At 40.8% G+C, this 23,885-nt stretch overlaps 6 protein-coding genes across 7 annotated transcripts; 4 read left to right on the top strand and 2 right to left on the bottom strand.

The window, feature by feature from the left end:
- The first annotated feature begins 99 nt into the window (after nucleotides 1-99).
- On the top strand, nucleotides 100-3,770 carry LOC111805228 (phospholipase D alpha 1-like). Its single transcript, XM_023690189.1, has 5 exons — nucleotides 100-753; nucleotides 857-865; nucleotides 988-1,041; nucleotides 1,137-2,997; nucleotides 3,080-3,770. Exons 1-5 carry the CDS (start codon nucleotides 667-669, stop codon nucleotides 3,511-3,513), a joined length of 2,445 nt encoding a protein of 814 aa, XP_023545957.1. The 5' UTR covers nucleotides 100-666; the 3' UTR covers nucleotides 3,514-3,770.
- Nucleotides 3,771-6,640: 2,870 nt separating this feature from the next.
- Nucleotides 6,641-10,092, top strand: LOC111805226 (EIN3-binding F-box protein 1-like). The gene is made up of 2 exons (XM_023690186.1): nucleotides 6,641-6,985; nucleotides 7,583-10,092. The coding sequence occupies exons 1-2, from the start codon at nucleotides 6,961-6,963 to the stop codon at nucleotides 9,460-9,462; spliced, it is 1,905 nt and encodes a 634-aa protein (XP_023545954.1). The 5' UTR covers nucleotides 6,641-6,960; the 3' UTR covers nucleotides 9,463-10,092.
- Nucleotides 10,093-13,042: 2,950 nt separating this feature from the next.
- On the top strand, nucleotides 13,043-15,246 carry LOC111805094. Of its 2 annotated transcripts, XM_023689986.1 has the most exons (5): nucleotides 13,043-13,386; nucleotides 13,452-13,598; nucleotides 13,687-14,061; nucleotides 14,237-15,175; nucleotides 15,215-15,246. In XM_023689986.1, the coding sequence occupies exons 1-4, from the start codon at nucleotides 13,093-13,095 to the stop codon at nucleotides 15,143-15,145; spliced, it is 1,725 nt and encodes a 574-aa protein (XP_023545754.1). In that variant the 5' UTR covers nucleotides 13,043-13,092; the 3' UTR covers nucleotides 15,146-15,175; nucleotides 15,215-15,246. The 2 variants fall into 2 exon arrangements, with proteins under 2 accessions (XP_023545754.1, XP_023545753.1); XM_023689985.1 differs by having other exon boundaries at nucleotides 14,237-15,246.
- Nucleotides 15,247-16,334: 1,088 nt separating this feature from the next.
- On the bottom strand, nucleotides 16,335-18,577 carry LOC111804997. The gene is made up of 4 exons (XM_023689853.1): nucleotides 18,000-18,577; nucleotides 17,799-17,913; nucleotides 17,612-17,726; nucleotides 16,335-17,516 (listed from the first exon to the last, which is right to left on the bottom strand). The coding sequence occupies exons 1-4, from the start codon at nucleotides 18,098-18,100 to the stop codon at nucleotides 16,780-16,782; spliced, it is 1,068 nt and encodes a 355-aa protein (XP_023545621.1). The 5' UTR covers nucleotides 18,101-18,577; the 3' UTR covers nucleotides 16,335-16,779.
- A 799-nt stretch (nucleotides 18,578-19,376) lies between these two features.
- Nucleotides 19,377-21,011, top strand: LOC111804975. The gene has a single exon (XM_023689822.1). The coding sequence runs from the start codon at nucleotides 19,681-19,683 to the stop codon at nucleotides 20,806-20,808; it is 1,128 nt and encodes a 375-aa protein (XP_023545590.1). The 5' UTR covers nucleotides 19,377-19,680; the 3' UTR covers nucleotides 20,809-21,011.
- Nucleotides 21,012-22,246: 1,235 nt separating this feature from the next.
- LOC111805638 (auxin-responsive protein IAA20-like) lies at nucleotides 22,247-23,503 on the bottom strand. Its single transcript, XM_023690783.1, has 4 exons — nucleotides 23,076-23,503; nucleotides 22,748-22,998; nucleotides 22,567-22,657; nucleotides 22,247-22,480 (listed from the first exon to the last, which is right to left on the bottom strand). The coding sequence occupies exons 1-4, from the start codon at nucleotides 23,414-23,416 to the stop codon at nucleotides 22,420-22,422; spliced, it is 744 nt and encodes a 247-aa protein (XP_023546551.1). The 5' UTR covers nucleotides 23,417-23,503; the 3' UTR covers nucleotides 22,247-22,419.
- Nucleotides 23,504-23,885: the final 382 nt, after the last annotated feature.

The raw sequence follows: 23,885 nt of genomic DNA, 5'->3' as shown, positions 1-23,885 counted from the left end.
ATTCTCCATCTAAGTTCTTCAGTACTGATTTCACTTGATTGGCACATTACAATCACAGAATACTTCTGCAATTGGCTTCTGATATTCATTAGTTTCTCGATTGGGTGTGATCGTGTTCTAGAATGGTGTAGAAATGGATCGTGTTCTAACGGTGATCATCAAAGATTGAATCATCGTTCAATCCATCGATGCCTCCAATATCTTTTATAATCGATATGGATATTTTATCATATATCAGAAGAAGGAAGACGATATTTGAAACTTGCAGAATAGGAGGGAAACAGGCTTGGAGTAGCCATGGCGGCAAAGGCTATACAAGGAAGAAGGAAAACCCCTAAAGAAGTAAACTTCTGGTCTGGGTTTTCCCCCATCTTCCTTCTCCTAAGAATACCGTTGTTGTGATCTGTTGGATCAGTTTTAGACTTGGGCTTCTTGGAAACGAAGGCGGGAACTTATTCTATCTTCCATTCCTTCATGACTCATCTCTTTCTTCAAATAAAAAATTGTGAAGATACTCTTCTTCCCATTTCATTTTCCCTTTTAGTATATATATATGAATCTACGCTATCCCAGATGGAGGAATATCCGAGTTTTCCTGTTTGTTCGACGCATTTTCGGGGAAAAAGTAAGGATCCTTTTCTCTTTAAACTCTGCTGCAAGAGATAAATGCCGCGCCTGCTTCATGGGACGCTTCAAGCCGATATATATGGAATCGACAAGCTTCGAACTGGATGTCCTGTTTTCTGCGGGAAGGTATGGTTCTAAAATCTAATCCATCAATGAGGTCAAGTTGATTCTATTCCATAGAATGTCCTATTATTTGCAGTTACTAACTGAGGTGAATTTGTCATTGCAGGATAAAAGGGTAAGTCTATTTCATTGTGAGATTACTGGAAAAAGAAAGGTTTTGATACTTTTTCATCGGTTCTCTAGTAAATTGTAGTTTTATTTACCGTATTGTTCATCTTCTTCTCATGTAAAAAAAAGTCAGCCAAAAAGTTTCTTGCTGGAGTGAAGAGATGCCTTCTTTGCCGTCCTGAGGTATGTAAATTTTCTGGTGGATGTAGCAGTATCTTGTGACAGGGGGGTCTAATTTCTTGTTTGTCATTTATTTTCTATGTTCATCCAATATGGAGATTGTTGGCTCTCAAATGTACGCAACACTCGATCTTGATAAGGCCCGAGTTGGCCGAACGAGAATCGTGGATCAGCCATACAGTCCTCAATGGAATGATCATTTTCGTGTATACTGTGCTCATACACTGTCACATGTTATATTCACAATAAAAGATGGAGGTGTAGTTGGTGCAACATTAATTGGAAGAGCTTATGTGCCTGTTGAGGATATCATTAAGGGATATGTATATGAGAGATGGGTTGAAATATTAGATGAAGACCGGAAGCCATTATATGGTCGTCCTAAAATCCATGTAAAGTTACAATTTTCGAGTGTTGTTGAAGACAGGAGCTGGTCCCAAGGAATCCGAGATCCGAAGTTCGGTGGTGTACCATTCACATTCTTCAAGCAAAGATGGGGTTGCAAAGTTTCTCTTTACCAAGATGCTCATGTTTTAAACAACTTCCTCCCTCGAGTCGGGTTGTCAAGAGGGAACTTTCATGAAGTTCATAGGTGTTGGGAGGACATTTTCGATGCAATTAGCAATGCGAAACACTTGATTTATCTAACTGGTTGGTCTGTTTATACTGAAATAACATTGATAAGAGACAGAGAAAGAAGACAAACAGGAGACGATATTACTCTTGGGGAACTGCTGAAGAAGAAAGCAGAGGAAGGTGTGACTGTTTTGCTTCTTGTTTGGGATGACAGAACTTCCATTGAAGAGTTCAAACGAGATGGTTTGATGGCAACTCACGATCAAGAAACTGCAGAGTATTTCAGGGGCTCGAAGGTTCGATGCGTTCTGTGCCCACGGTATCCTGATGTTGGTAGAACCATAATTCAGGGGTTTGAGACAGCAACCACGTTTACTCACCACCAAAAAACATTGGTGCTTGATAGTGAAATAGCTGGTGGAGGAACAGGGAAAAGAAGGATCGTGAGCTTTGTTGGTGGTATTGATCTATGTGATGGGAGATATGATACACCAAAACACCCTTTGTTTTCAACTCTAGATTCAATCCACTATAAAGATTTTCACCAGCCTAACTTTTCAGGCTCTTCGATAAGGAAAGGCGGTCCTCGGGAACCATGGCATGACATCCATTGCCGCCTGGAAGGACCAGTTGCTTGGGATGTTTTGTACAATTTTGAGCAAAGATGGCGAAAGCAAGTTGGAAATAACTCGTTGATTCCAATGCAAAAGTTTGAAGAAATCATTACTCGTCCCGTAATGGTATTACCATCAGACGACCCCGACACATGGAATGTTCAAATATTTCGATCTATCGACGGTGGTGCTGTTGAGGGCTTTCCAGAGATACCTGAAGATGCTTCTAAACTAGGCCTTGTAAGTGGGAAGGATAGTGTTTTAGATAGAAGTATTCAAGATGCTTATATTAACGCCATTCGCCGAGCTAAAAATTTCATATATATTGAGAATCAGTATTTCATTGGAAGCTCTTATGGGTGGAAATCAAATGGTGTGAGGGTAGAAAGCATCAATGCTTTGCATCTTATTCCAAAGGAGATTTCATTGAAGATTGTAAGCAAGATTGAAGCTGGAGAGAGGTTTACAGCATATATTGTGATTCCAATGTGGCCGGAAGGTATTCCTGAGAGTGCTTCAGTTCAAGCAATATTAGATTGGCAGAGGAGAACCTTAGACATGATGTACACTGATATAACTCAAGCTCTTCGGAAGAAGGGTCTCGACGCGAATCCTACAGATTACCTGACGTTCTTCTGCCTTGGCAATCGAGAGAAGAAGAGAACTGGAGAATATATTCCACCGGAGAAACCAGAACCGAACTCGGATTACGCTCGTGCTCAAGAGTTTCGACGTTTTATGATCTATGTTCATTCTAAAATGATGATAGGTAAGACTTCAAAACTCATTAAACCATGTTATGTGATTGTTCTCTGAGTTCTTGTTTAAAAGACATGAAATTTCTATTTCAGTTGACGATGAATACATAATTATTGGGTCTGCAAACATCAACCAGAGGTCAATGGATGGAGGAAGAGACTCTGAGATAGCCATGGGGGCTTTTCAGCCGCATCACTTGGCATCTAGTGAGCCTGCAAGAGGTCAAATCTATGGCTTCCGAGTGGCTCTCTGGTACGAACATCTTGGTCTGTTTGACAAAGTCTTCCATAACCCGGAGAGTGAAGACTGCGTCCAATTCGTAAACAAGCTCGCCTTAGAAAACTGGCAATTTTACTCGGACGATACCTTTGATGGCGATCTTCCTGGTCATCTTCTTTCCTACCCCATCGAAGTAGGCCCCAATGGGACGATCTCGGCGCTTAAAAAATTTGAACTTTTCCCTGACACGAAGGCTCGTGTTCTTGGGCAATTGTCTGATTATCTACCTCCAAACCTGACCACTTGATGGCATTTCGGCTGAGCCCAATTGTTATCGTCTCGTCTCGTCGTGCCTAGGCTTGTTTTAGAGGTCAAATGATGTAAATATGATGTGTCTGTAAAGATTTAGTCCTTAGATTACTTAATTGATGATAAATTGCTTCATTTCCTGGCTTCTGGGTCTTGTAGATCACGTTAAAAGGAGGATTTATGGCCACTTTTTGGTTCTTCCCTTAGCTTGCAGGGTAAACAAATAGATGCATTAACTTGTCATGTATTGTTCAAGATTATTTTACATTCATTTGGAATCTTTCATATTTATTTTTTGCTTCTTCATCAAGCAAGCTCGACGCGAATACCTGCGCGCTCTTATACTTCAGATGGTGGATAATCTCAAGCTTCTTTTCCAAGTAAGGCTCCTAGTTGTAGCAAAAGAAGCATAGCTATAGATGTCTTTAAAGAGGTTGGATTTGATCACTTTGTGCTTTAATGGCTTATAACAGAGAAGAAGCCGTCATGGATGCTGCCTGGCATTGGCACTGGTAGAACCAGTGCCATGGATGGGCCCAAAGAGGACAATATCTACTGGCGGTGGGCTTGGACTGTTACAAATGGTATCAGAGCCAAACACTGAGCGATGTGCCAGTGAGGAGGTTGAGCACCGAATGGGGGTGAACACGAGGCAATGTGTTAACGAGGAGGCTGAGCCTCGAAGGGGGTGGACACGAGGCGATGTGTCAGCGAGAAGGCCGAGCCTCAAAGGGAGGTGGACACAAGGCGGTGCCAGCAAGGACGTTGGGCCCTGAAGGACGTGGATTGGGAGATCCCACATTGATTGGAGAAAGGAACGAGTGCCAGCAAGAACGTTGGATCTCGAAGGGGGGAGGATTGTGAGATCTCACATTGGTTGGAGAGGGGAACGAAGCATTCTTTATAAGGGTGTGGAAACCTTTCTCTAGCATACACGTTTTAAAAATCTTGAGGGGAAACCCAAAGAGGACAATATTTGCTAGCGGTGGGCTTAGGTTCAACAAATGGTATCAGAGCCAAACACTAGGCGATGTGCCAGTGAGGAGGCTGAGTCCCGAAGGGGATAGACATGAGGCAATGTGTCAGTGAAGAGGCTGAGCCTCGAAGGGGGATGGACACGAGACGGTGTGCCAGCAAGGACGTTGGATCAATGTTAGTAGATATTGTCCGCTTTGGCTCATTACGTTTCGTTGTTCAGCCTCATGATTTTAAAACGCGTATGTTAGGGAGAAGTTTTCATACCCTTATAAGAAATGTTTCGTTTCCCCTCTCCAACCGATGAGGTGTATGCACATATAGGATTCTGTACATAAAGGATATTTGCAAAGTTGTTGGTACTGAGAAGTTAGAATTGTGCGCACAAAGGATATCTACGAGGTTGTTCGTGCTGATAGGTTAGTGACAAAGCAAGCGACACTTGATAAACAACTTACGAGATTGATATGATATCAAAGATGCTCTTATTTCAAAAAATATGAAAAAAAAAAAAAAAAAAAAAAAAAAAAANGTGCAGAAGGTATTAGGAAATTTCCCGTGTAGCACGAGCGAGTCATTTCTTATGCAATTATTTATATAAAATATAAAATATGTAACAATCCAATTTAATTGTCCAAGGGTGATTTTTTTGTCGACCATTATTTTAATTAAGGTCCGATTTACCACCAAATAAAGCATTCTTATTATATAGTTTAATTTGCTTAATTAAATTTCATATAAAGTTGGCCCTCAATGATGTTACCTGGCAGCAATTTGCAATTTAATTAATTATTAATTAATTGATTAGCGATGAACATACATGCACAATCCCCAAGTCCTCCCTTTGCTGTGATTTAAATGCACTAATTAAAAAAAATATATATATTATTTAGTTATTGGAGCCTTTATTCTTCCCATTAATATAATAAAATGACATCAAATGGTCTATCTTTATTAAATTAAAAATGATTCATGAAATCGTGGAGATCATATCCCAAAGTAGCATAATCATAACGAAATTCCATTTATGCCCCTACGACTAAAGTATTATGTTAAAAAGATTAATTTTTTAAAAATTCTTACTGTCAATATATGAATAAAAACGTCTCTGTCAAGAGAATCACTGATGGGTTCAGTAAATGTTTCAAACGTCTATAATTTTTACCGTCAATTATTAACTCTATAATCTTAATCTTCTATATTCTAATTTTTACACGTATGTATAGTAAGTTTTTTGACATTTTGTTCTTGAATGATAGAGAATTCTCGAGTAGGGAAGGGCTTTAAATTTAGACCAATAAAGTTAGGGAAAGAATCCATTGGTGGATCGGTGGGTCAGTCAATGTTTCACAGGGGATTGGTTTTCCTTCTTCCTTGCTTTCTACTTCTAAATTATACCTGTACGTTACCAACATTTACCATGTACCAAATTAAAATTGGATGACCAGTGGGCTGCAAAAAGATGGGCGTATATGAGATTCTACATTGGTTGAAGAGGAGAACAAAACATTCATAGTAAAGGTGTGGAAAACCTCTTCCTGGTAGACGCATTTTAAACTGTGAGGGTGATGACGATACGTAATAGACCATAGTAGACAATATCTGCTAGCAATGAGCTTGAGCGGTTTCAGTGTACCCCATAATGCACGGAATCATAATTGTATAAAGGAAGGTGTAGTTTTCAATCGAACAAGTTGGTCCTCATTGATTGGTTTGAATTGAAAACAATTTGAAATAAAGATGGGAATTTCCCCATTGCTCAAAGCATTCATCAAGTTGGTCCCCTTTTTTAATTGCAAATTCACCAAGTGGTCGAATTTCATAATTTCTCTTAAATTTTGCTTTAAAATAAATAAAAGACGAGACTCTCCATTCACATGCCACTATGGAATATGAACAATTAAAATTAAAATTAAAATTTAGATATTTTTTTGGGGGAAACTTGTAAAAGTAGGATAACCCAGTGTCCAAACATGTCGTGAACCTGTGAAGAATAAGGATAGGGGATAGAGGAGCATCCAAACAGGGTAATAAAAATCCAATCTTTTCAATAAAAAAGAAAAGAAAAGATTTGATTAGGTGGAAGAATATAGGCAAGGAAGGTCCACCATTTTAGGGCAAATACATTGCATGTGGGTTAATGGTAGCGTGCATCAAATCCTTCACTTCTCAACTGTCAATAAGACTATTTGATTCATTCGCTACCTTTCATTTTTTTCCCCTTACCCTCTAATTCTTCTTCTTCTGCTTCTTCTTCTTCTTCTTCTTCTCTGTTTCCTTTTTTCCCTATCTGATAGGGTTTTCATGTCATTTTGGCTTCCATCTAACTCATGCTTAAGCTCTTTTCACCTCTAAACTTGGTGATCCCCGTCTTCACCTTTGTTGGGTCTCTCCTTTTTGCTCTCTTTGGAGGGTTTTTTGGTGGCCTGCTGCCCACACTCGAGTTTTTGGGTCTCATCAATCGCTACCCATGGCTAAGATCTTTGGTTTTACTCGTAAGATTTCTTTAACTCTGGTTCTCCCCCCCTTTTGTTCTGTGATCTTGAATGATAGGATTTTCAAGTGTAATTTTTATGTGGGTTTTTTGTGCTTTATCAGATTGTTTATTTGGTTCCTTTTGATTTTTTGTACTTTGGATCTTTGTTTTGGAGGGTGTGGTGATATAGTTTAACTCCTTTTTGGATTTGGGTATGTTTCTATGTTGTAACTTGTAGATCCTAGAGTTTATACCGTTTTAGATCAATTGTGTCAAGACTTGAAGAGTTTAATTTCGTGAACTTTAAGGTTTATGGTAAGGACTTGTGGTTGTGAGCTATTTGTTACAAATCTTGTTGGGATTTCCAAGGAAGCTCAATCTGAGAACGTTAGCTGTGATTTTGATAAGGTTCTTATTGTAGATTTCTTGGTAGGAATGATATCAGTAGTGTTAGATATTGATATGTTGCTTTGGTTTCTAATATCAGACAAACTTTGTGGTTTTATTAAGTAGAAAAATGATGATTTGGTGTGTGATTCATTGGGGTACGCTCACTCGAGTAGTGAACTCGGTAGGAGGACGTTTCGACTAATTTCTTTATCTAATGTTCTTGCAGTCACAGAAAGTGAGGATTTTTTCCCTGGGGCACCAATCTATCCAAACCCCAAGGATACGAGTCTCTTTTTGTCTCTTGATCGTCGTGTGGACGTATATTATCCGGTTCGTAAGAGGTCCAGAGTCAGTGCCCCATTTGTGCCTAGTGAAGAAATACTCAAAAAGAAGGAGGCATCTATTGAAGTTCTTCCAGATGAGTGCCTCTTTGAAATCTTCAGACGCTTGCCTGATAGAGAGACGAGGAGCCTCTGTGCTTGCGTTTCTAAACGTTGGCTCATGCTTTTAAGCAGCATAGGTGGTAATGAATTTCATAGTTCGAAGCCTAAGAACGAGGCAGATAACGATGGATGTCTTTCACGAAACTTGGAAGGGAAGAAGGCAACAGATGTAAGACTAGCTTCCATAGCAGTAGGAACTGCTAGTTGTGGTGGCTTGGGCAAGCTTTCGATTCGTGGAGGCAATCATGGCTGTGACGTTACGAACGGTGGCCTTAAGGCTGTTGCCTATGGATGTCCTTCCCTTAAAGCTATTTCTTTGTGGAATCTGTCTTCTATAGGAGATGAAGGTCTGATTGAGATTGCCAAGGGATGTCGACTCCTAGAGAAGCTCGATTTATGTCAATGTCCTGGAATTTCAAACAAAGCTTTGCTGGAACTTGCCAAAAACTGCCCGAATCTGACTGATATAACAATAGAATCTTGTGCAAACATTGGCAATGAAAGCCTTCAAGCTATTGGACAATATTGTTCCAATTTGAAGTCTATTTCGATCCGAGACTGCCCCCTTATTGGGGATCAAGGAATAGTGAGCTTGTTCTCGTCCACCTCGTACACCTTAAGCAAGGTGAAGCTCCAGAGTCTAAATGTCACTGACGTGTCGCTTGCTGTTATCGGACATTACGGCAGGGCAGTTACAGACCTTATGCTTACTGGCCTGACAAATGTTACTGAGAGGGGATTTTGGGCCATGGGAAATGGTCATGGTTTGCAAAAGTTGCAATCATTTACACTTGTGTCTTGCCATGGTGTGACCGATGTCGGGCTACAATCCATTGGGAAGGGATGCCCGAACTTAAGGAAGTTCTGCTTGCGAAAATGTTCGTTCTTGTCCGACAAGGGAATGATCTCTTTCGCTCAGGCTGCTACCTCCATTGAGAACTTACAATTGGAGGAATGTCACAGGATAACCCAATTGGGTTTATTTGGTACCATCTTAAACTGTGGTGCAAAGTTAAAGGCTCTTTCTCTAGTACACTGCTTAGGGATCAAGGATTCGAGCCTGAACTTGCCTTCAGCGTCCTCGTGCAAGTCGCTTCAGTCATTAACCATCTCCAATTGCCCTGGGTTTGGTAATGCAAGCTTATCTCTTCTGAGCAAGCTATGCCCCCAGCTTCAGCATGTGGATTTATCTGGGCTCAATGGTATTACAGATTCTGGGCTACTGCCATTGTTTAAGAACTGTGAAGCAGGATTGGTGAAGGTCAATCTAAGTGGCTGTATGAATTTAACCGATAAAGTGATTACATCCTTGACCAAGCTTCATGGTTGGACTCTTGAATCGCTCAATCTTGATGGTTGTTTGAAGATAACTGATTCAAGCTTAGTAGCCATTGCAGAGAACTGTCCATTGCTCAATGATCTCGACGTTTCCAAGTGTCGTATCACTGATTTTGGAGTTGCAGCACTTGCTCAAGCCAACCAATTCAACCTGCAGATCCTTTCTATGTTTGGATGTTCTGCCTTAACTGACAAGAGCTTGCTTGCTCTTGTAAAACTAGGCAACTCCCTCCTCGGTTTGAATCTTAAACACTGCAACTCAATCAGCACCACGAGTATCGAGCTTCTTTTGGCTCAGCTCCATCGATGCGACATCCTCTACTGAGCAGGAGCTTTTATCATTAGACTGTAGTTTTTGGGTCCATGGGTATGGGTCTTCGTCATCTAATAACCTCGAGTCGATTTTCCAGGGAATATGGTCAATCTCTCCTTTTTTACAGATCTCCCTTAAATGGGGTCTGTTTTTTTTTCAGTGTTTAGGCTCTCTCACATGAGATGTCTCACACTTTGATTGATGACCAGCCTTCCCTGAGTTTCCCGGTTTCTGGTTCGAGGTTATTAGGTTCTGTGTTACCCGAGCCACGCCTCGGTTTCTTGCGGTTACGTTTGAACTTGTGTTTTGCTCAAAGGGGTAGGAGGGCTTATGGATCGCCTGGTCAAATCATGTTCCTGGTTGCTTTTATATATTTGGTGCCTTTCCATCCAGGGGCCTTGGTCCTGGCAGCGGGTTGTACAAGTCTGCCACCACAATCTTCTTGTTCGCAAGGGATTGTTTTTTTTTAGTTCATACCAGGCCTTCGTTTTTCAGGCACCAAATTTATTTTCTAAGGAACTCTGCCTTTTGCAACTAAGTTGTATGTCAAATGACTCACAGATCCACCTATGTTCTTTGTGATGTAACTTGTAAGTTTCGTATCCAATATTATGTTTATATAAGAATCCGCTTTGTATTTTATTTTGTTATCCGAATAAAATTGCAGCATCTGATATTTAGAACCGTTGTTAACCCGAACTCGAACAGACCCAACTCAAATTATAGGGGTTGGGTTGGATGAGCATTTCGTGTTGGGTTGGGTTAACTTTTTTGAACCCGAATCGATTCGGTTCAATTTCAAGTTCATTGGATAAAACCTCATTGAACATCTGATTAGAAAAATTTGTAACATCTGATTAGAAAAATTTGTATAATCGTCATTTTTTTTTCGTCAATCCTATTTACGATAGAAGCAGTTGACAATTGAATCCAATTTTGCCAACTATTTTCATTTTTCGTATTCGTAATAGTGCGAAAAGAAGGAAGGGAAGGGATATAACTCAGCGATTCGTAGCCACGTGCTCTAATCCTCTGAGCTACAGGCCCCACCCCGTCTCCACTGAATCTATTCTCGGGGGTACCCTAAAAAAAGGAACTTTTCCTCTTCCCAGCCATTTACCATTTCGGGGGTAAGAAGATGTGAACGCGCCTCTCTCTCTATAAGAATGGTGCGTTCCAAGGTGTGAAGTGGGAGAGAAAGTGATACCGAAAGTGATACCGAGCTATTTTTCCACACGGAGCAAAAGCTTGCTTATCATCTATGTCAAGAGTTCCAATTTAATTAGATTAAGAATTAATTATTTTTTAAAATTATTTATCCACCATTTACAATTATTTAACGTAATTTTAAATAAAATAAATTAAAAGTTCACCAACATCCAACATACGACTCTAATTGCTTATCATCCATGTGAAGAATTCCAATTTGATTAGATTAAGAATTAATTATTTTTTTAAATTATTTATCCACCATTTATAATTATTTAACATAATTTTAAATAAAATAAATTAAAAGTTGACCGACGTCCAACATCCAACATACGACCGTAATTACTTATCATCCTTACAACATACGACCGATTTGTCGTTTACGTATAATATCTCATTTTCCGCGCTTTTCATCGGAAAATAATAATAATAAATTCGACCGCGTTTTCGTACCATTTTATTGTTTTTATGACGTGTCGCTCACAGATTGGTCGTATGATGCACCGACTTGTGACGTGGCTAAAGCCTCGTAGGCCGTACTCCAATAAGAGTTCCACGTAAGCAATAAATGAGAGAGAAAACCAGGCCGTTGCTTTTATTGGTCAAAATTACCGTTTTAGCTCTTGAATTTATAAGGTTGCATTTAATGAATTTAACCTCCCTAAATAAAGCTATTAATTGAAAGGTTATGATAAGAAATTAATAAAAATAATAGAATTTTTAGCATTAAATCTACAATTTTTTTTCATTCAAATTTATAAATTTTGATAGTGTTTGTCCATTTCCCTATTTTTAGCTGAAACTTTATTTATTAAAATTAATTAATTTAAGAAGAATTTATAAATTATTTTCAATTAAAATAAATTGACAAACCAGGAAAAGTTGACTTGTTAAATGAAAAATAGTATTACAAAAGCTAGAATTATATATATTATATATAAAATGTGCTGACCATATAAATTTTATTATTTTAATTATTTAATATATTTTAAGTTGGACTTCGACAAAATTTACATTCTTAATATCATTTTTTTAAGAGAAAAACTTCGGTGTTAACTACGTCCACTCTTTAGGATTAGGTGTTTGGAATGCTCCAACTTATACCCTGTTAAGGATATTTAGTATTAAATTATAGTTTACCATATATATCATATTTGATATTTTATTATAAGGTAAATATCACGTATTTGCCTTTTTTACCCTATATATCTTTCTATTTATTGTTATTTTCATTTATTACTCTTCTTATATTCTAATTTATTTGATTATAAATATAACTTTCACCTAAGTATTTGGATTAAACAAACATTCTCATGGTATCAGACCCCTTTAAGTTTAACCACCCGATCCTTTTTTTTAATGGTTTTTGAATCCTCTATTATTCTTTCCCACCACCACCGGCAACTTTGATATCGCAGGGGGAATCTCCATGGTTGCCACATGCGGAGGCGATTGATTATTCTTCGGCTCCACGCTTTTGACCTCCAAATCACCATTCGCCATCCTCTGTACATACAACCTCACCTTTTCCAATACAATCGGTTTCCCCTTAGTCAACATAGCCTCTCTCATTTTCTTCCCAATCTTCCCTTCATCCTTCACAGAAACCTTAACCTAAACCTATCGACCTTTTGTAGAGATTTACCTATCGACCTTTTCGCCAACCAAGTTGTCGCCACCCTACTCGTCAAAATTAGCCCCTTCGTCCACTGTGGAAACTCTTCCGGCTTCAACATTGTTTTTGTCCCTTGCTCTAGGTTTCCCATTCTACTTCTTGGGTTAGACATATTCTCGCCAGAGCCAAGGCAGCATCGTCACTAAGAGACGATCCCTCTTCATGGGTTAGACATATTCTTGCTGAAGCCAAGACAATATCACTGTTGAGCGACGATACCTCTGCAGTTTTCGATGGCCAAGAAAGCGTTTCTTTACGCTTCCTCCAAACCAGGTTGTTAAAATCTTCACGTAAAGTGTTTTTCGACCTCTCTTTAAATTATTCAAATCAAAACTTCACGTTCATTCAATCCGACGCTCAGCTTGCAAGGAGGTGTTAAAGATATTTAGTATTAAATTATAGTTTAACATATATATCATATTTGATATTTTATTATAAGTCAAATATCACATAATTACCTTCTTACCACATATATCTTTCCATTTATTGTTATTTCTATATATTACCCTTCACATATTCTTGTATCCTGAAAATGATTATAAATAAGAGAACTCTCACCCCCATTTAGGTGTGGTGATTCAGCANAAAAAAGGCTTTTGGTTTACACGGAAACGCGGGCTGGACTTGTTCCCCCAAACAAATTAAAAAAAAACCTGTCAGCCTGTCACTGACCCACTCTTCATATTACGCCTCCCTTCCTCCTCCTCCTCCTTCCTTCATACCACATTTCTCTCCCCTTTTTCTTCCTCACCTTATCAATGGCGAAAATGAAGAAATTCCAGGTCAAATTCGGAGATTTGAAGCTCCATGGATTCGGTAGTGAAAAGGAAGCAATCGCCATTGAAATCAAATGGAAAGGTCCCCCGACACATTCCATTTTATCCGTTCCTTTCTACGGAAAATCCCCTCTCCAAACCGACCGCACCGCCGCCCAACGACCTCTTATCCAAACCCTCCAATGGGATCACGAATTCCTCAGCATTTGTGAATTTGAGTTCGCCGATGACTCTTCTTCCATTGCCTCCTGGGACACCAAATTCTACGTCTTGCTCGTACGTTTATCATCACTTTTCTTTCCTTTTCATCCATGTTTTTGAAATTTATTGAATGATTACAGGAAGAATCCACAAAATCCAAGACGAAATTCTCTGTTTTAGGGAAGGCGTCGTTGAATTTAGCGGAAATGCTTTTGGAAATGGAGACGAAAGTGGAGCGAAATGTTCCGATTACGTTGAAGGGTGCTCCACATCAAGCTACGCTTTCTGTAAGAACTTTGATCCAATTTCATCGTTGTTTTGAAGAATTTTTCGAGATTTTAATTTATGGGTTTTGATGGGTTATTGGATTTGAAGGTGCGTGTGAATTTTGTGGAGGTCAGGGATGATTCGGACCCGATTCAGCAGCAACAGGACAAGGAGGGCTTTTTGAAAGCGTTGAAAGATCTAACCAGTTTCAGGAAGAAGAACAGAGACAAGGGTAAAGCGGTTTCATCGGACGGTCAAAACAGAGGTTTGGCGGATCCAAAGGAGGAAGATGGAGGCGATCAAAAGCAGCTGGGGAAATTGTTGTCCAAGAAGAGGCGGCTGAGTTTCAGCTTTAGATATTCTAAGGGGAAAGTCGAGCCGTGGTCGGAGAAGACCAACACGCCGGTCAACGACGGAGTTTCCGTTGACCGACAGCAACACGACACCGAGCCCACCGCCCCCATTTCAACCACTTCTCAAACGGTATGCCCTTTGGAAATAAAACTCTGTTTTTCCTTATTTGACTCTGAAACCGTAAGGAACAGTTATTCTTATCCGTTGACCTGTTCAACTGTAATATTATAGAGACCGTTATCAATAATGTCATCAATTAAAGTATAATATTCATTTGATTATTTGAATTATATAAAAATAATAGGAGAAAGGAGAAAGCACAGAGATTTCATTGGAAATTGATGAACAAAACAAAGAAGACAGCAGAGGGAGGTGGGAAACTAAAGAAATAGTTAGTAGAGATGGCAAGGCAAAGCTGAAGACGGAGGTGTTCTTTGGCTCGTTTGACCAGCGGAGTGAGAAGGCGGGTGGTGAGAGCGCCTGCACGGCGATAGTCGCCGTGATCACCCACTGGCTGCACTCGAATTACGGTGCGATGCCAACACGACCGGAGCTCGACAACCTCATAATGGAAGGTTCATCAGAATGGCAAAAGCTTTGCAATAACCATTGTTACTCAAACTCCTTTCCCAACAAGCATTTCGACCTCGAGACCGTTATGGAAGCCGATGTCCGACCGATCACTGTTTCAGCTGAAAATTCATTCGTGGGGTTCTTCAGTCCGGAGAAATTCAACTGCTTGTCGGAAGCAATGTCGTTCGAGCAAATATGGAATGAGGTCAATACTACTAAAACTTGTCCAAATTACAAAACGAGAGTTTACATCGTGAGTTGGAACGATCATTTCTTCGTGTTGAAGATGGAAGAGGATGCTTGTTACATTGTTGATTCGCTAGGGGAACGACTGTTCGAGGGGTGTAATCAAGCCTACATGTTGAAGTTCGATAGCTCGAGTTTGATGTACGAGAGCAAAGAGAAAGGAGAGGTTGGAGAATTGGTTTGCAAGGGAAAAGAGTGCTGCAGAGCGTTTTTTGAAAGGTTTCTTGCGGCCATAACCATTGAAGAGCTGGAAGAAGAGCAGAAGAAGCAGAGTAGCTGTAATTTTATACCCCATCAGAGGCTGCAGATTGACTTCCATTTTAGTAGCCCTCTTGTTTCATCCTTGTCGACTTCCCCTTGCTCTATTTTCTCTGATCAAGACTTTGTATCATAATTCACAACCCCAAAACTCCAATCCTTTTATGTATACAGTGTAAAGCTTCTCCCAGATTTCGCTCATTATGCAAATAAAACTCCCATTTGCTTTCTTTGGGTTATGCATTTCTTATAAGAGTATGGAAAACTAGACGCGTTTTAAAACTTTGAGGGGAAGCCTAGAAGGAGAGCCCAAAGAGAACAATATCTGCTCATTAGCGATGGGCTTGGGCTGTTATAAATGATATCAGAGTCATACACCATGTGGTGTGCCAACAAGGACACTGGTCTCCAAGAAAGGTGGATTTTGAGATCTCACGTTGGTTGGAGAGGAGAATACAAAGTATTTCTTATAAGGGTATGAAAATCTCTCCCTAGTAGACGTGTTTTAATACCAAAAGGGAAAGCCCAAATAGGATAATATATGCTTGCTAGCTAGCAGTGGGCTTGAACTGTTACAAATGGTATTAAAGTCATACACCAAACAGTGTGTCAGCCAGGACACTGAGCCCTCAAAGGAAGGTGGATTGTGAGATCCCACATCGGTTGGAGAGAGAAACAAAACATTACTTATAAGGGTGTGGAAACCTCTCCCTGGTAGACGTGTTTTAAAACCGGAGAGAAAGTTCCTCTCCCTAGTAGACGTGTTTTAAAACCGGAAAGAAAGTCCAAATAGAACAATATTTGCTAGCTAGCAGTGGGCTTGAACTGTTACAAATGGTATCAAAGTCATACACCAAGCAGTATGTCAGCGAGGACACTAAGCCCCTAAAAGGAGGTGGATTGTGAGATCCCACATCGGTTAGAGAGAGGAACAAAACATTCCTTATAAGAGTATGAAAATCTCTCCCTAGTAGAAGTGTTTTAAAACCAGAAGGAAAAGCCCAAATAGGACAATATCGGCTAGCTAGCAGTGAGCTTGAGCGGTTACAAATGGTATCAAAGTCATACACCAAGCAGTGTGTCAGCGAGGACACTGAGTCCCAAAGGGAGGTGGATTGTGAGATCCCACATCGGTTGGAGAGATGAACAAAACATTCGTTATAAGGGTATGGAAACATCTCCCTTGAAGGGAAGCCCAAAAAGGACAATATCTACTAACGACGGGCGGTTACGAGCAAAAAGTGCGGAATAACGACGGGTGGGAAAGGGGAAGAATGAGGCATGTAATGGAAAATGACTCATAGCATCATCATGTTGATGAAATGTGTTTGAATCTCTGTTTCTCAAAGCAACTTCCTGATATGAAAAGGCAAGTTTAACCAAAAGCAGCAAGCTTTGTGTACCTTAACAATGGATAAAACAAGAATTATGTATATGAGACCCCACAGAGAACTAATGTCACCACTCATTAAAAGTTGAACGCAGAGACTTCCATCCAGACATTCAATGATCAATTCATTCAGCCCTTTCCCAAAAAGAACAAAGATGATAAAGCAAAAGGAAAAAAAAAAAAAACAAAAGGACCCACAGAACCAAAGCATATGATATATCAGCTTGTTGCCTCAATGCCTCTCTGTCCCCCATTTCCACAGACAGTAACCTCACCCAGTTGCTTCTTTAGATGAACTCGTCCGCTCCGGGACGATTTGTGTCTGAGGAACTCGTCCGTTCGACCTTTCTTTCGTCTATAATTCTGTTGTTTCTTAACATTCACCCTATGAACCTACTGGAAGGAAGCTTTGGGAGCCAATTCAATGAATGACTACAATCTGCCTTTCGTTTTCTCATCCTCGTTTCTGCATCGAAACATTCATCTTCAAGATTGCGCCCGAATGTATTGTGTTCAGATAAGCCATATGAATTTACCATTGGAATCAAGGGAACCTTCCTTTCCATCACTGGGGAACAATCCTCCGATGAACTACCCGAACCAAGAACACGAAGCGGAGTTTTGTTTCCATAGCTCCTCGAGCTTGACGCTGTGAGAGGACCCAACCGCAATGCTAGATCACATTTATCATCACATGGGCTTCCAGAGGCACTAGTTTTCTCCATAATAGGCGTAGAAATCGGAGCGATTTCGATACCAGAATGTTGTCGTTCCCGAACACCATTTCCATAATATAGCGGATAAACAGAGAATTTGCTGGATGGAAGAGCATTTTCCATCAAACCATATGGAGTTAACAAAGCAGGGAACTTTGGAGAGGTGGAAGTATGAGCAGGAGGTAGAAGGCATTGGCATCTGAACCCTGAATGGCCTAAATCATTGGGCATAGGCTTAGCCAAACTCCAAAAGTAAGGGACACAAGGAGAATTCCTCACCGTCATTGGTGGAGGAGACAAGGTGGGAGAGTCCTGATTCCTAAAACTAAGATAGTTTGTAGAGATATTATTGCGTTGGCTCCTTGAAGCTTTTATGGGTGTGCAGCCTAAATTAAGAGCAGCTGAAAGGGAAATGAAATTCAACAGAAGGGGGATCAAAACAAAGCCCCAAAAAAGAGGATTCAAAGGGGGACCAAAGAAGGAACATTTCAAGTACCTTCAATGCATGGGTGAAGGAAGTCTCCAGTTTCTGTAGTCTCATCAAGGCGTATAATGGTATTAATGGCGTCCATTAAGCGGTCCCGAAGTGTACTAAAATCCATATATTCAGCCTATCCAAGGAGGGGAAAAGTAAGGTTAAGCAAAGATCATGGACTAAAGAGGGTAATAGAGAAGGAGAAGACCTCATTAGTGGCTTTGGAGTACAAAATTTCTTCAGTTTTGAGAACAACAACAGGAAGGATTTCTTGCCATTCTTTGTTCTTCTTAGTGGAGGAATTATGAATCTCATGCACAACCCTAACATACACAGATCAGAAACAACCCAACAGAGAGATTCAAGCAAAAATGATGAGAAGAAGAGGAAGAAGGTAACCAGAGCAGACCTGAAAATCTCTTGAATCAGAGAACCTCTGATGGGTTGGTGCCTATCGCTGTGCCAAGCCCTTCTAACACACTCATAAGGCCTTGGACCTGGTCTTGGCATATCTTCAACACAACAACACAGAAGATCCCCCAACAAAAATGCAGAAGAAAAGCGAGAAAATGGTACTAAAGATTGATTGATTCCCTGTTCTTCTTCCTGTTCCTCCTCCTGTTCTTCCTGTTCTTGGTGTTGTTCTTCACCAAAGTGTGACAATTATTTGAAAGGAAGGGTTTTTTGTATAAAAGTGATGAGTTTGGTGTGTCCCCCACTCATCCACATGCCTCCTTCCGCAAGCCCCATCAGTCTTTTTTTCTTAATTTTTTATTTCTCTGTTTGGGGTTCTTGTGAGAGTCCTGACCATTCATGTAGGCATAGGGGGGGAATTCTGATGATAATGTCACCGTCGGTGGCCCAAACCAGCCCCAACCTCAATCCCATTTTCCAACAAATGTCCACCATAACTCCATTTTTCACAAACTTCCAAAATATTATTTACACATTTTTCCATTCTTATCCTTCCCTTCCTTCTGCTCCTCTCCCCAACACCTACCTTTTTCCTCTGCTTTCATGTCATTTACTCTCCCCTTTTCTTCATTTATATATATATATATATATTCTTAATGGAAATGATTGTCTTTAATCAAATTTTCAACTGTGTTTATTTTTTTTTTTTAAGATTATTAATTTAGTATTTTCTAACGCTTAAACCCATTATAAATAAATTATTGCTGTCTCTTCATTTAATGCTGCAATTGATTGTTGGTATAAGTCAATTCCCTTAATTATTGCTATTTACTTCTATAATAATGTTTAGTAAATATGATTTTCATAAATTAATATTGTTTTGTATTAAAACAAAGAATATTAGGAATTAAAAGTTTTAACCGTTCAAGCCAGTGCTAGTAGATATTGTGATATCTCATAACAGTGAGGAGCGTGTGGAAACCTCCCCAACAGACATGTTTTAAAACAGTGAAGTTAATGATGATATGTAACGAGATAAAGAGCAAATAAGAAAATTTAAAATTCATGATTATGTAATTTGGAGTTTATAATAATTTTAAATATCTAATACCAATTAAGGTATGAAGAAATTCACGTTGACGTGGCTCCCACCAGACGAGGAATGATTCAGTGCGGTATGCAACAACACAGCAACCCTTTTTAACCAATCATGCGTTCCCATTAGACTTTATCCTGACTCATCCTTATCCGTCCGATCAGTTCTTCTGCATGATTGCCACGTGTTATCCAGCAGTCGCCTCTTTTTCCGTGGACCAACTTTCCCTTGTTTTTTTTTTCCTGTTGAAAAGGAAATTTTATGTCAATTAAATCTCATATTAATTAAAAATTATACATTTTAATGAAAGGTTTTTTAATTAAATGAATTATTAATATGAGATTTGTTGAGATATATTGTAATCCGTGTCTGACAGCCCCCATAAACGGGTAATTGGATTTTGAAACCGAAGCGTGTCGGTTCTGCCTCAATCCTGGCCGTCCATTCTGTAATGTCGATGACTCAGATCTAACCTCCTCGCCGGTTTCAACGGCTCCACTTCACATTTCCTCTGTAAAGGGCGGCTCTGTCTTGTCTGTGCGGCGCTGGGATTCTGGGATTCCGGCGGACTCTGAAAGCCATGCTGTTCCCTAACCCACTTTCTTTCATCTTTGCTCTGCTTCTTTGCCTACCTTTAGCCATTCTCTTTACCATCAACAGCCTCACCACCATTGATTCCGGCGACCCCTCCAATGACCCTTTTGTTTTGCCATTACAATCTCCCAAACTTCCGCCGGAGGATGACGATTTTCTCTTCCCACTTGCCGCCGGTGTCAACGCTACCCCATCGCCGACTCACAAATTGGCCTTCATGTTTCTCACGAATTCCCCTCTTCCTTTTGCTCCTCTTTGGGAATTGTTCTTTGAAAACGTTCCAACCGATCTTTTCAATGTCTATATCCACGCCGATCCCGCCGGGGAATATGACCCTCCTTTCTCCGGCGTATTCGCCCACCGGGTTATCCCCTCCAAACCCACTAGGAGATTTTCCCCTTCTCTCGCCGCCGCTGCCCGCCGCCTTCTCGCTCATGCTCTGCTTCATGATTCTGCTAATTCCATGTTTGCCCTTCTCTCCCCTTCCTGCATTCCTCTTCATTCCTTCAATTTCACTTACAGAACGCTAATTCGCTCCAAGAAGAGCTTCATCGAGATTCTCAGAAACGAAATCGGCGCGTTTGATAGGTGGGCGGTACGTGGCCCGGACGTGATGCTTCCGGTGGTTAAATTGGCGGATTTTCGAATTGGGTCGCAGTTTTGGGTCCTGACACGGCGGCACGCGCCGTTAGTGGTGAGAGATCAGAGGGTTTGGTCGAAATTCAAGCTGCCTTGCGTACGATGGTACATATGTTACCCGGAGGAGAACTATTTCCCGACCTTACTCAACATGTGGGATCGGAGAGGGGTTGTGCCGGCCACACTTACCCACGTGGACTGGAACGGGAGCTTAGACGGCCACCCCCGTACCTACGAGGCATCTGAGGTGGGACAAGACCTGATACGCGAATTGAGAATGGCCCGGCCGAGATACGGCGACGGTGGAATGAGAATTAGAATGAAAAGTAGGCAAAGAGGCGGCGGCGGCGGCGGCCGGAATTGGCCGGTGGGTAAATCTCAGGGGGAGCACCCGTTCTTGTTTGCAAGGAAATTCTCGGCGGAGTCGCTCCAGCCATTGATGAACATATCCATGGACTTCATATTAAGAGATTGATGCAAGTGTAATACAGAGAAACACAGGGTTATATAAAGCTTATTGTATATTGTTCAAATGTCTTGTCGGTTGAAACAGAGGAATAGACAGACATGTACGAGGAAAAGTGAAGCGAAGAGAGGTGGAGTGAGATAGGCTCATGGCCGATATTTCAAAATTCCAAATGTTTTTAAGTAATATAATACTTCAAGTTCAATTGCGTATCAAAATTTTATGTTCTAAAGAAAATTAAAGGTTAAAAAATATTAAAAAAATTACTTGTTTTTGAGTTTTGACCTCTCGGCTAACATTGACCTATAATGTATCGCCATCAGACATTTTACGTTAGCCTCACAATCCACCTCCTTTAGAGGCTAGGGTGCTTGCTAGCATACTGTCTAATGTCTGACTCAATCCATCTCCTTTAGAAGCCAGCGTCCTCCTCCACCTCATTTAGGGGCCAGCATCCTCACTAGCATACTGTCTAGTGTCTGGCTCAATCCACTTCGTTTAGGGGCCAGCGTCCTCATCCACCTTCGTCAGGGGCCAGCGTCCTCACTAGCAAATCCACCTCTTTTAGGAGCCAGCGTCCTTACTAGGATACCACTTGGTGTGTTTGGCGATCTCACAATCCACCTCGTTTAGAGGCCAGCATCGCTAGCATACTGCCTGGTGTCTAGAGATCTCACAATCCACCTCGTTTAGAGGCCAGCATCCTCGCTAGCATACTGCCGGGTGTCTAGAGATCTCACAATCCACCTCGTTTAGAGGCCAACATCCTCGCTAGCATACTGCATGGTGTCTAGAGATCTCACAATCCACCTCGTTTAGAGGCCAGCATCCTCGCTAGCATACTGCCGGGTGTCTAGAGATCTCACAATCCACCTCGTTTAGAGGCCAACATCCTCGCTAGCATACTGCATGGTGTCTAGAGATCTCACAATCCACCTCGTTTAGAGGCCAGCATCCTCGCTAGCATACTGCCGGGTGTCTAGAGATCTCACAATCCACCTCGTTTAGAGGCCAACATCCTCGCTAGCATACTGCATGGTGTCTAGAGATCTCACAATCCACCTCGTTTGGAGGCCAGCATCCTCGCTAGCATACTGCCGGGTGTCTAGAGATCTCACAATCCACCTCGTTTAGAGGCCAACATCCTCACTAGCATACTGCCTGGTGTCTAGAGCTCTCACAATCCACCTCCTTTAGAGACCAGCATCCTCGCTAGTATGGTGTCTAGCTCAATCCACCTCCTTTAGGGGCCAACATCCTCACTAGCATATCGACTCTGTACCATTAAGTCACATCGATTGGAGAAGGAAAAGAGTGTCACTAGCATACACTTAAAAATCATGAGACTGACAACAATACGTAAAAGATCAAAATGGACAATATCAATTAACAATCTTAAATTTATCCATTTTTTTACTTCTTTATTTGGAAGAAAAAAACTAAGAAGAAAATAATGGTTCTCAAATCCCAAATAACTTTTCATAGAATAATTTCGACCACATAGCTCCACACTTTTGTAGTAACGACAATATTTCTAAACAATTGATGCTATTAATATATATTATATATGATTAAATGTGGAATATGATTCGGAAATAATTTGTGTCGTATATGCAAACTTTATTCTTTGTTTCTTTTTCGAACCAGAACCTTGAGCCGCCGTACAGACTCGACGAAGGAGCTGCGGCAAAAAACAAAGCAAACATCAGAGAGAATAAATCAGAATTTTCCCCTGAAAAAGAGAGTGAATGGAATTTAAGAACGCACTTCCATGGAAGATCCTCTGCAAGAAGCCAGTCCCCATCTTCGTCTTCATAGATCAGAGTAAAATCCCAACACTTGCTATCAATTGCCTCATCTGTTACAGAAAGAATTCAAATTTATGGATAAATACTATGATTTGTCTGGTGGGGTTGATGGAATGAATGTGAAAAAGTGGATAATTTACAATTAGATGTGGTGAACATGGCGATGAGGGCAGTTTTGAGGGAGTTATGAGAGTGGTAGAGCCTTAGATCGAGTTTCCTTGCTATTGCTACCCCCTCCATCTTCACTTTCACGAACAATGAATTTGGTCCGCCATTTTGGTTACTGCGATTCTCCACCGTCTGCGGCGGTTGAGGGTGCTGGAGAAGCGCCTTCTTCCTCCATGTCTCAATCGGTGGCCACCCCACTGATGGGTTCTTCTCTTCATCATCTCTACATCATATGAAATTGTGACATAATTAATAACAGCAATTTAAAAGTATCATAGAGTTGTATTAGTTTGGACTGACTTTTGAATGGTGGAAAAGTGTGTTCCTCCGGTGTGGGGAGAATCGTCATCATCCTTTGGCTTATCATTCCAAGACAGCAAAGGCAAAGTTCGGGGCAGCTCATTCCCAATGCGTGGATGTTCAAAAGCATAACTATGAAGGGGAAGGGAGAGGCCAAGTTGGAGCTCCATTTCAGTTTCAGGTTTTAGAGAGAAGCTTAAAGGAAGAGGCATAAGAAATGAGTGAATATATATAGGGAAAACAAAAAGCAGGGGAGCAGGTGGAGTCAGGAAAAAGGATGGCAAATGTGATATAGACGGGCCGCGGGGCGTGTGCGGTTGGACCTGCCTGTCTCTGCTCATCTAATGTGACATCCCCTCAATTGGTCAATGTAGAACACGTAACGGCCCAGTGGGGCTAGCAGATATTGTCTTATTTGGACTCTCTTTCGGGCTTCTCCTAAAGGTTTTAAAACGCATTTGCTAGGGGAAGGTTTCCACTCACTTAGAAAGGGTGTTTTGTTCTCGTTTCCACTCCCTTGTAAAGGGTGTTTTGTTCTCGTTTCCACTCCCTTGTAAAGGGTGTTTTGTTCTCGTTTCCACTCCCTTGTAAAGGGTGTTTTGTTCTCGTTTCCACTCCCTTGTAAAGGGTGTTTTGTTCTCGTTTCCACTCCCTTGTAAAGGGTGTTTTGTTCTCGTTTCCACTCCCTTGTAAAGGGTGTTTTGTTCTCGTTTCCACTCCCTTGTAAAGGGTGTTTTGTTCTCGTTTCCACTCCCTTGTAAAGGGTGTTTTGTTCTCGTTTCCACTCCCTTGTAAAGGGTGTTTTGTTCT

This window comes from Cucurbita pepo, chromosome LG11 (genome assembly GCF_002806865.2).
Source record: "Cucurbita pepo subsp. pepo cultivar mu-cu-16 chromosome LG11, ASM280686v2, whole genome shotgun sequence".
NCBI classification, from domain to species: Eukaryota; Viridiplantae; Streptophyta; class Magnoliopsida; order Cucurbitales; family Cucurbitaceae; genus Cucurbita; species Cucurbita pepo.
This window is presented reverse-complemented; position numbering and strand designations above follow the sequence as displayed.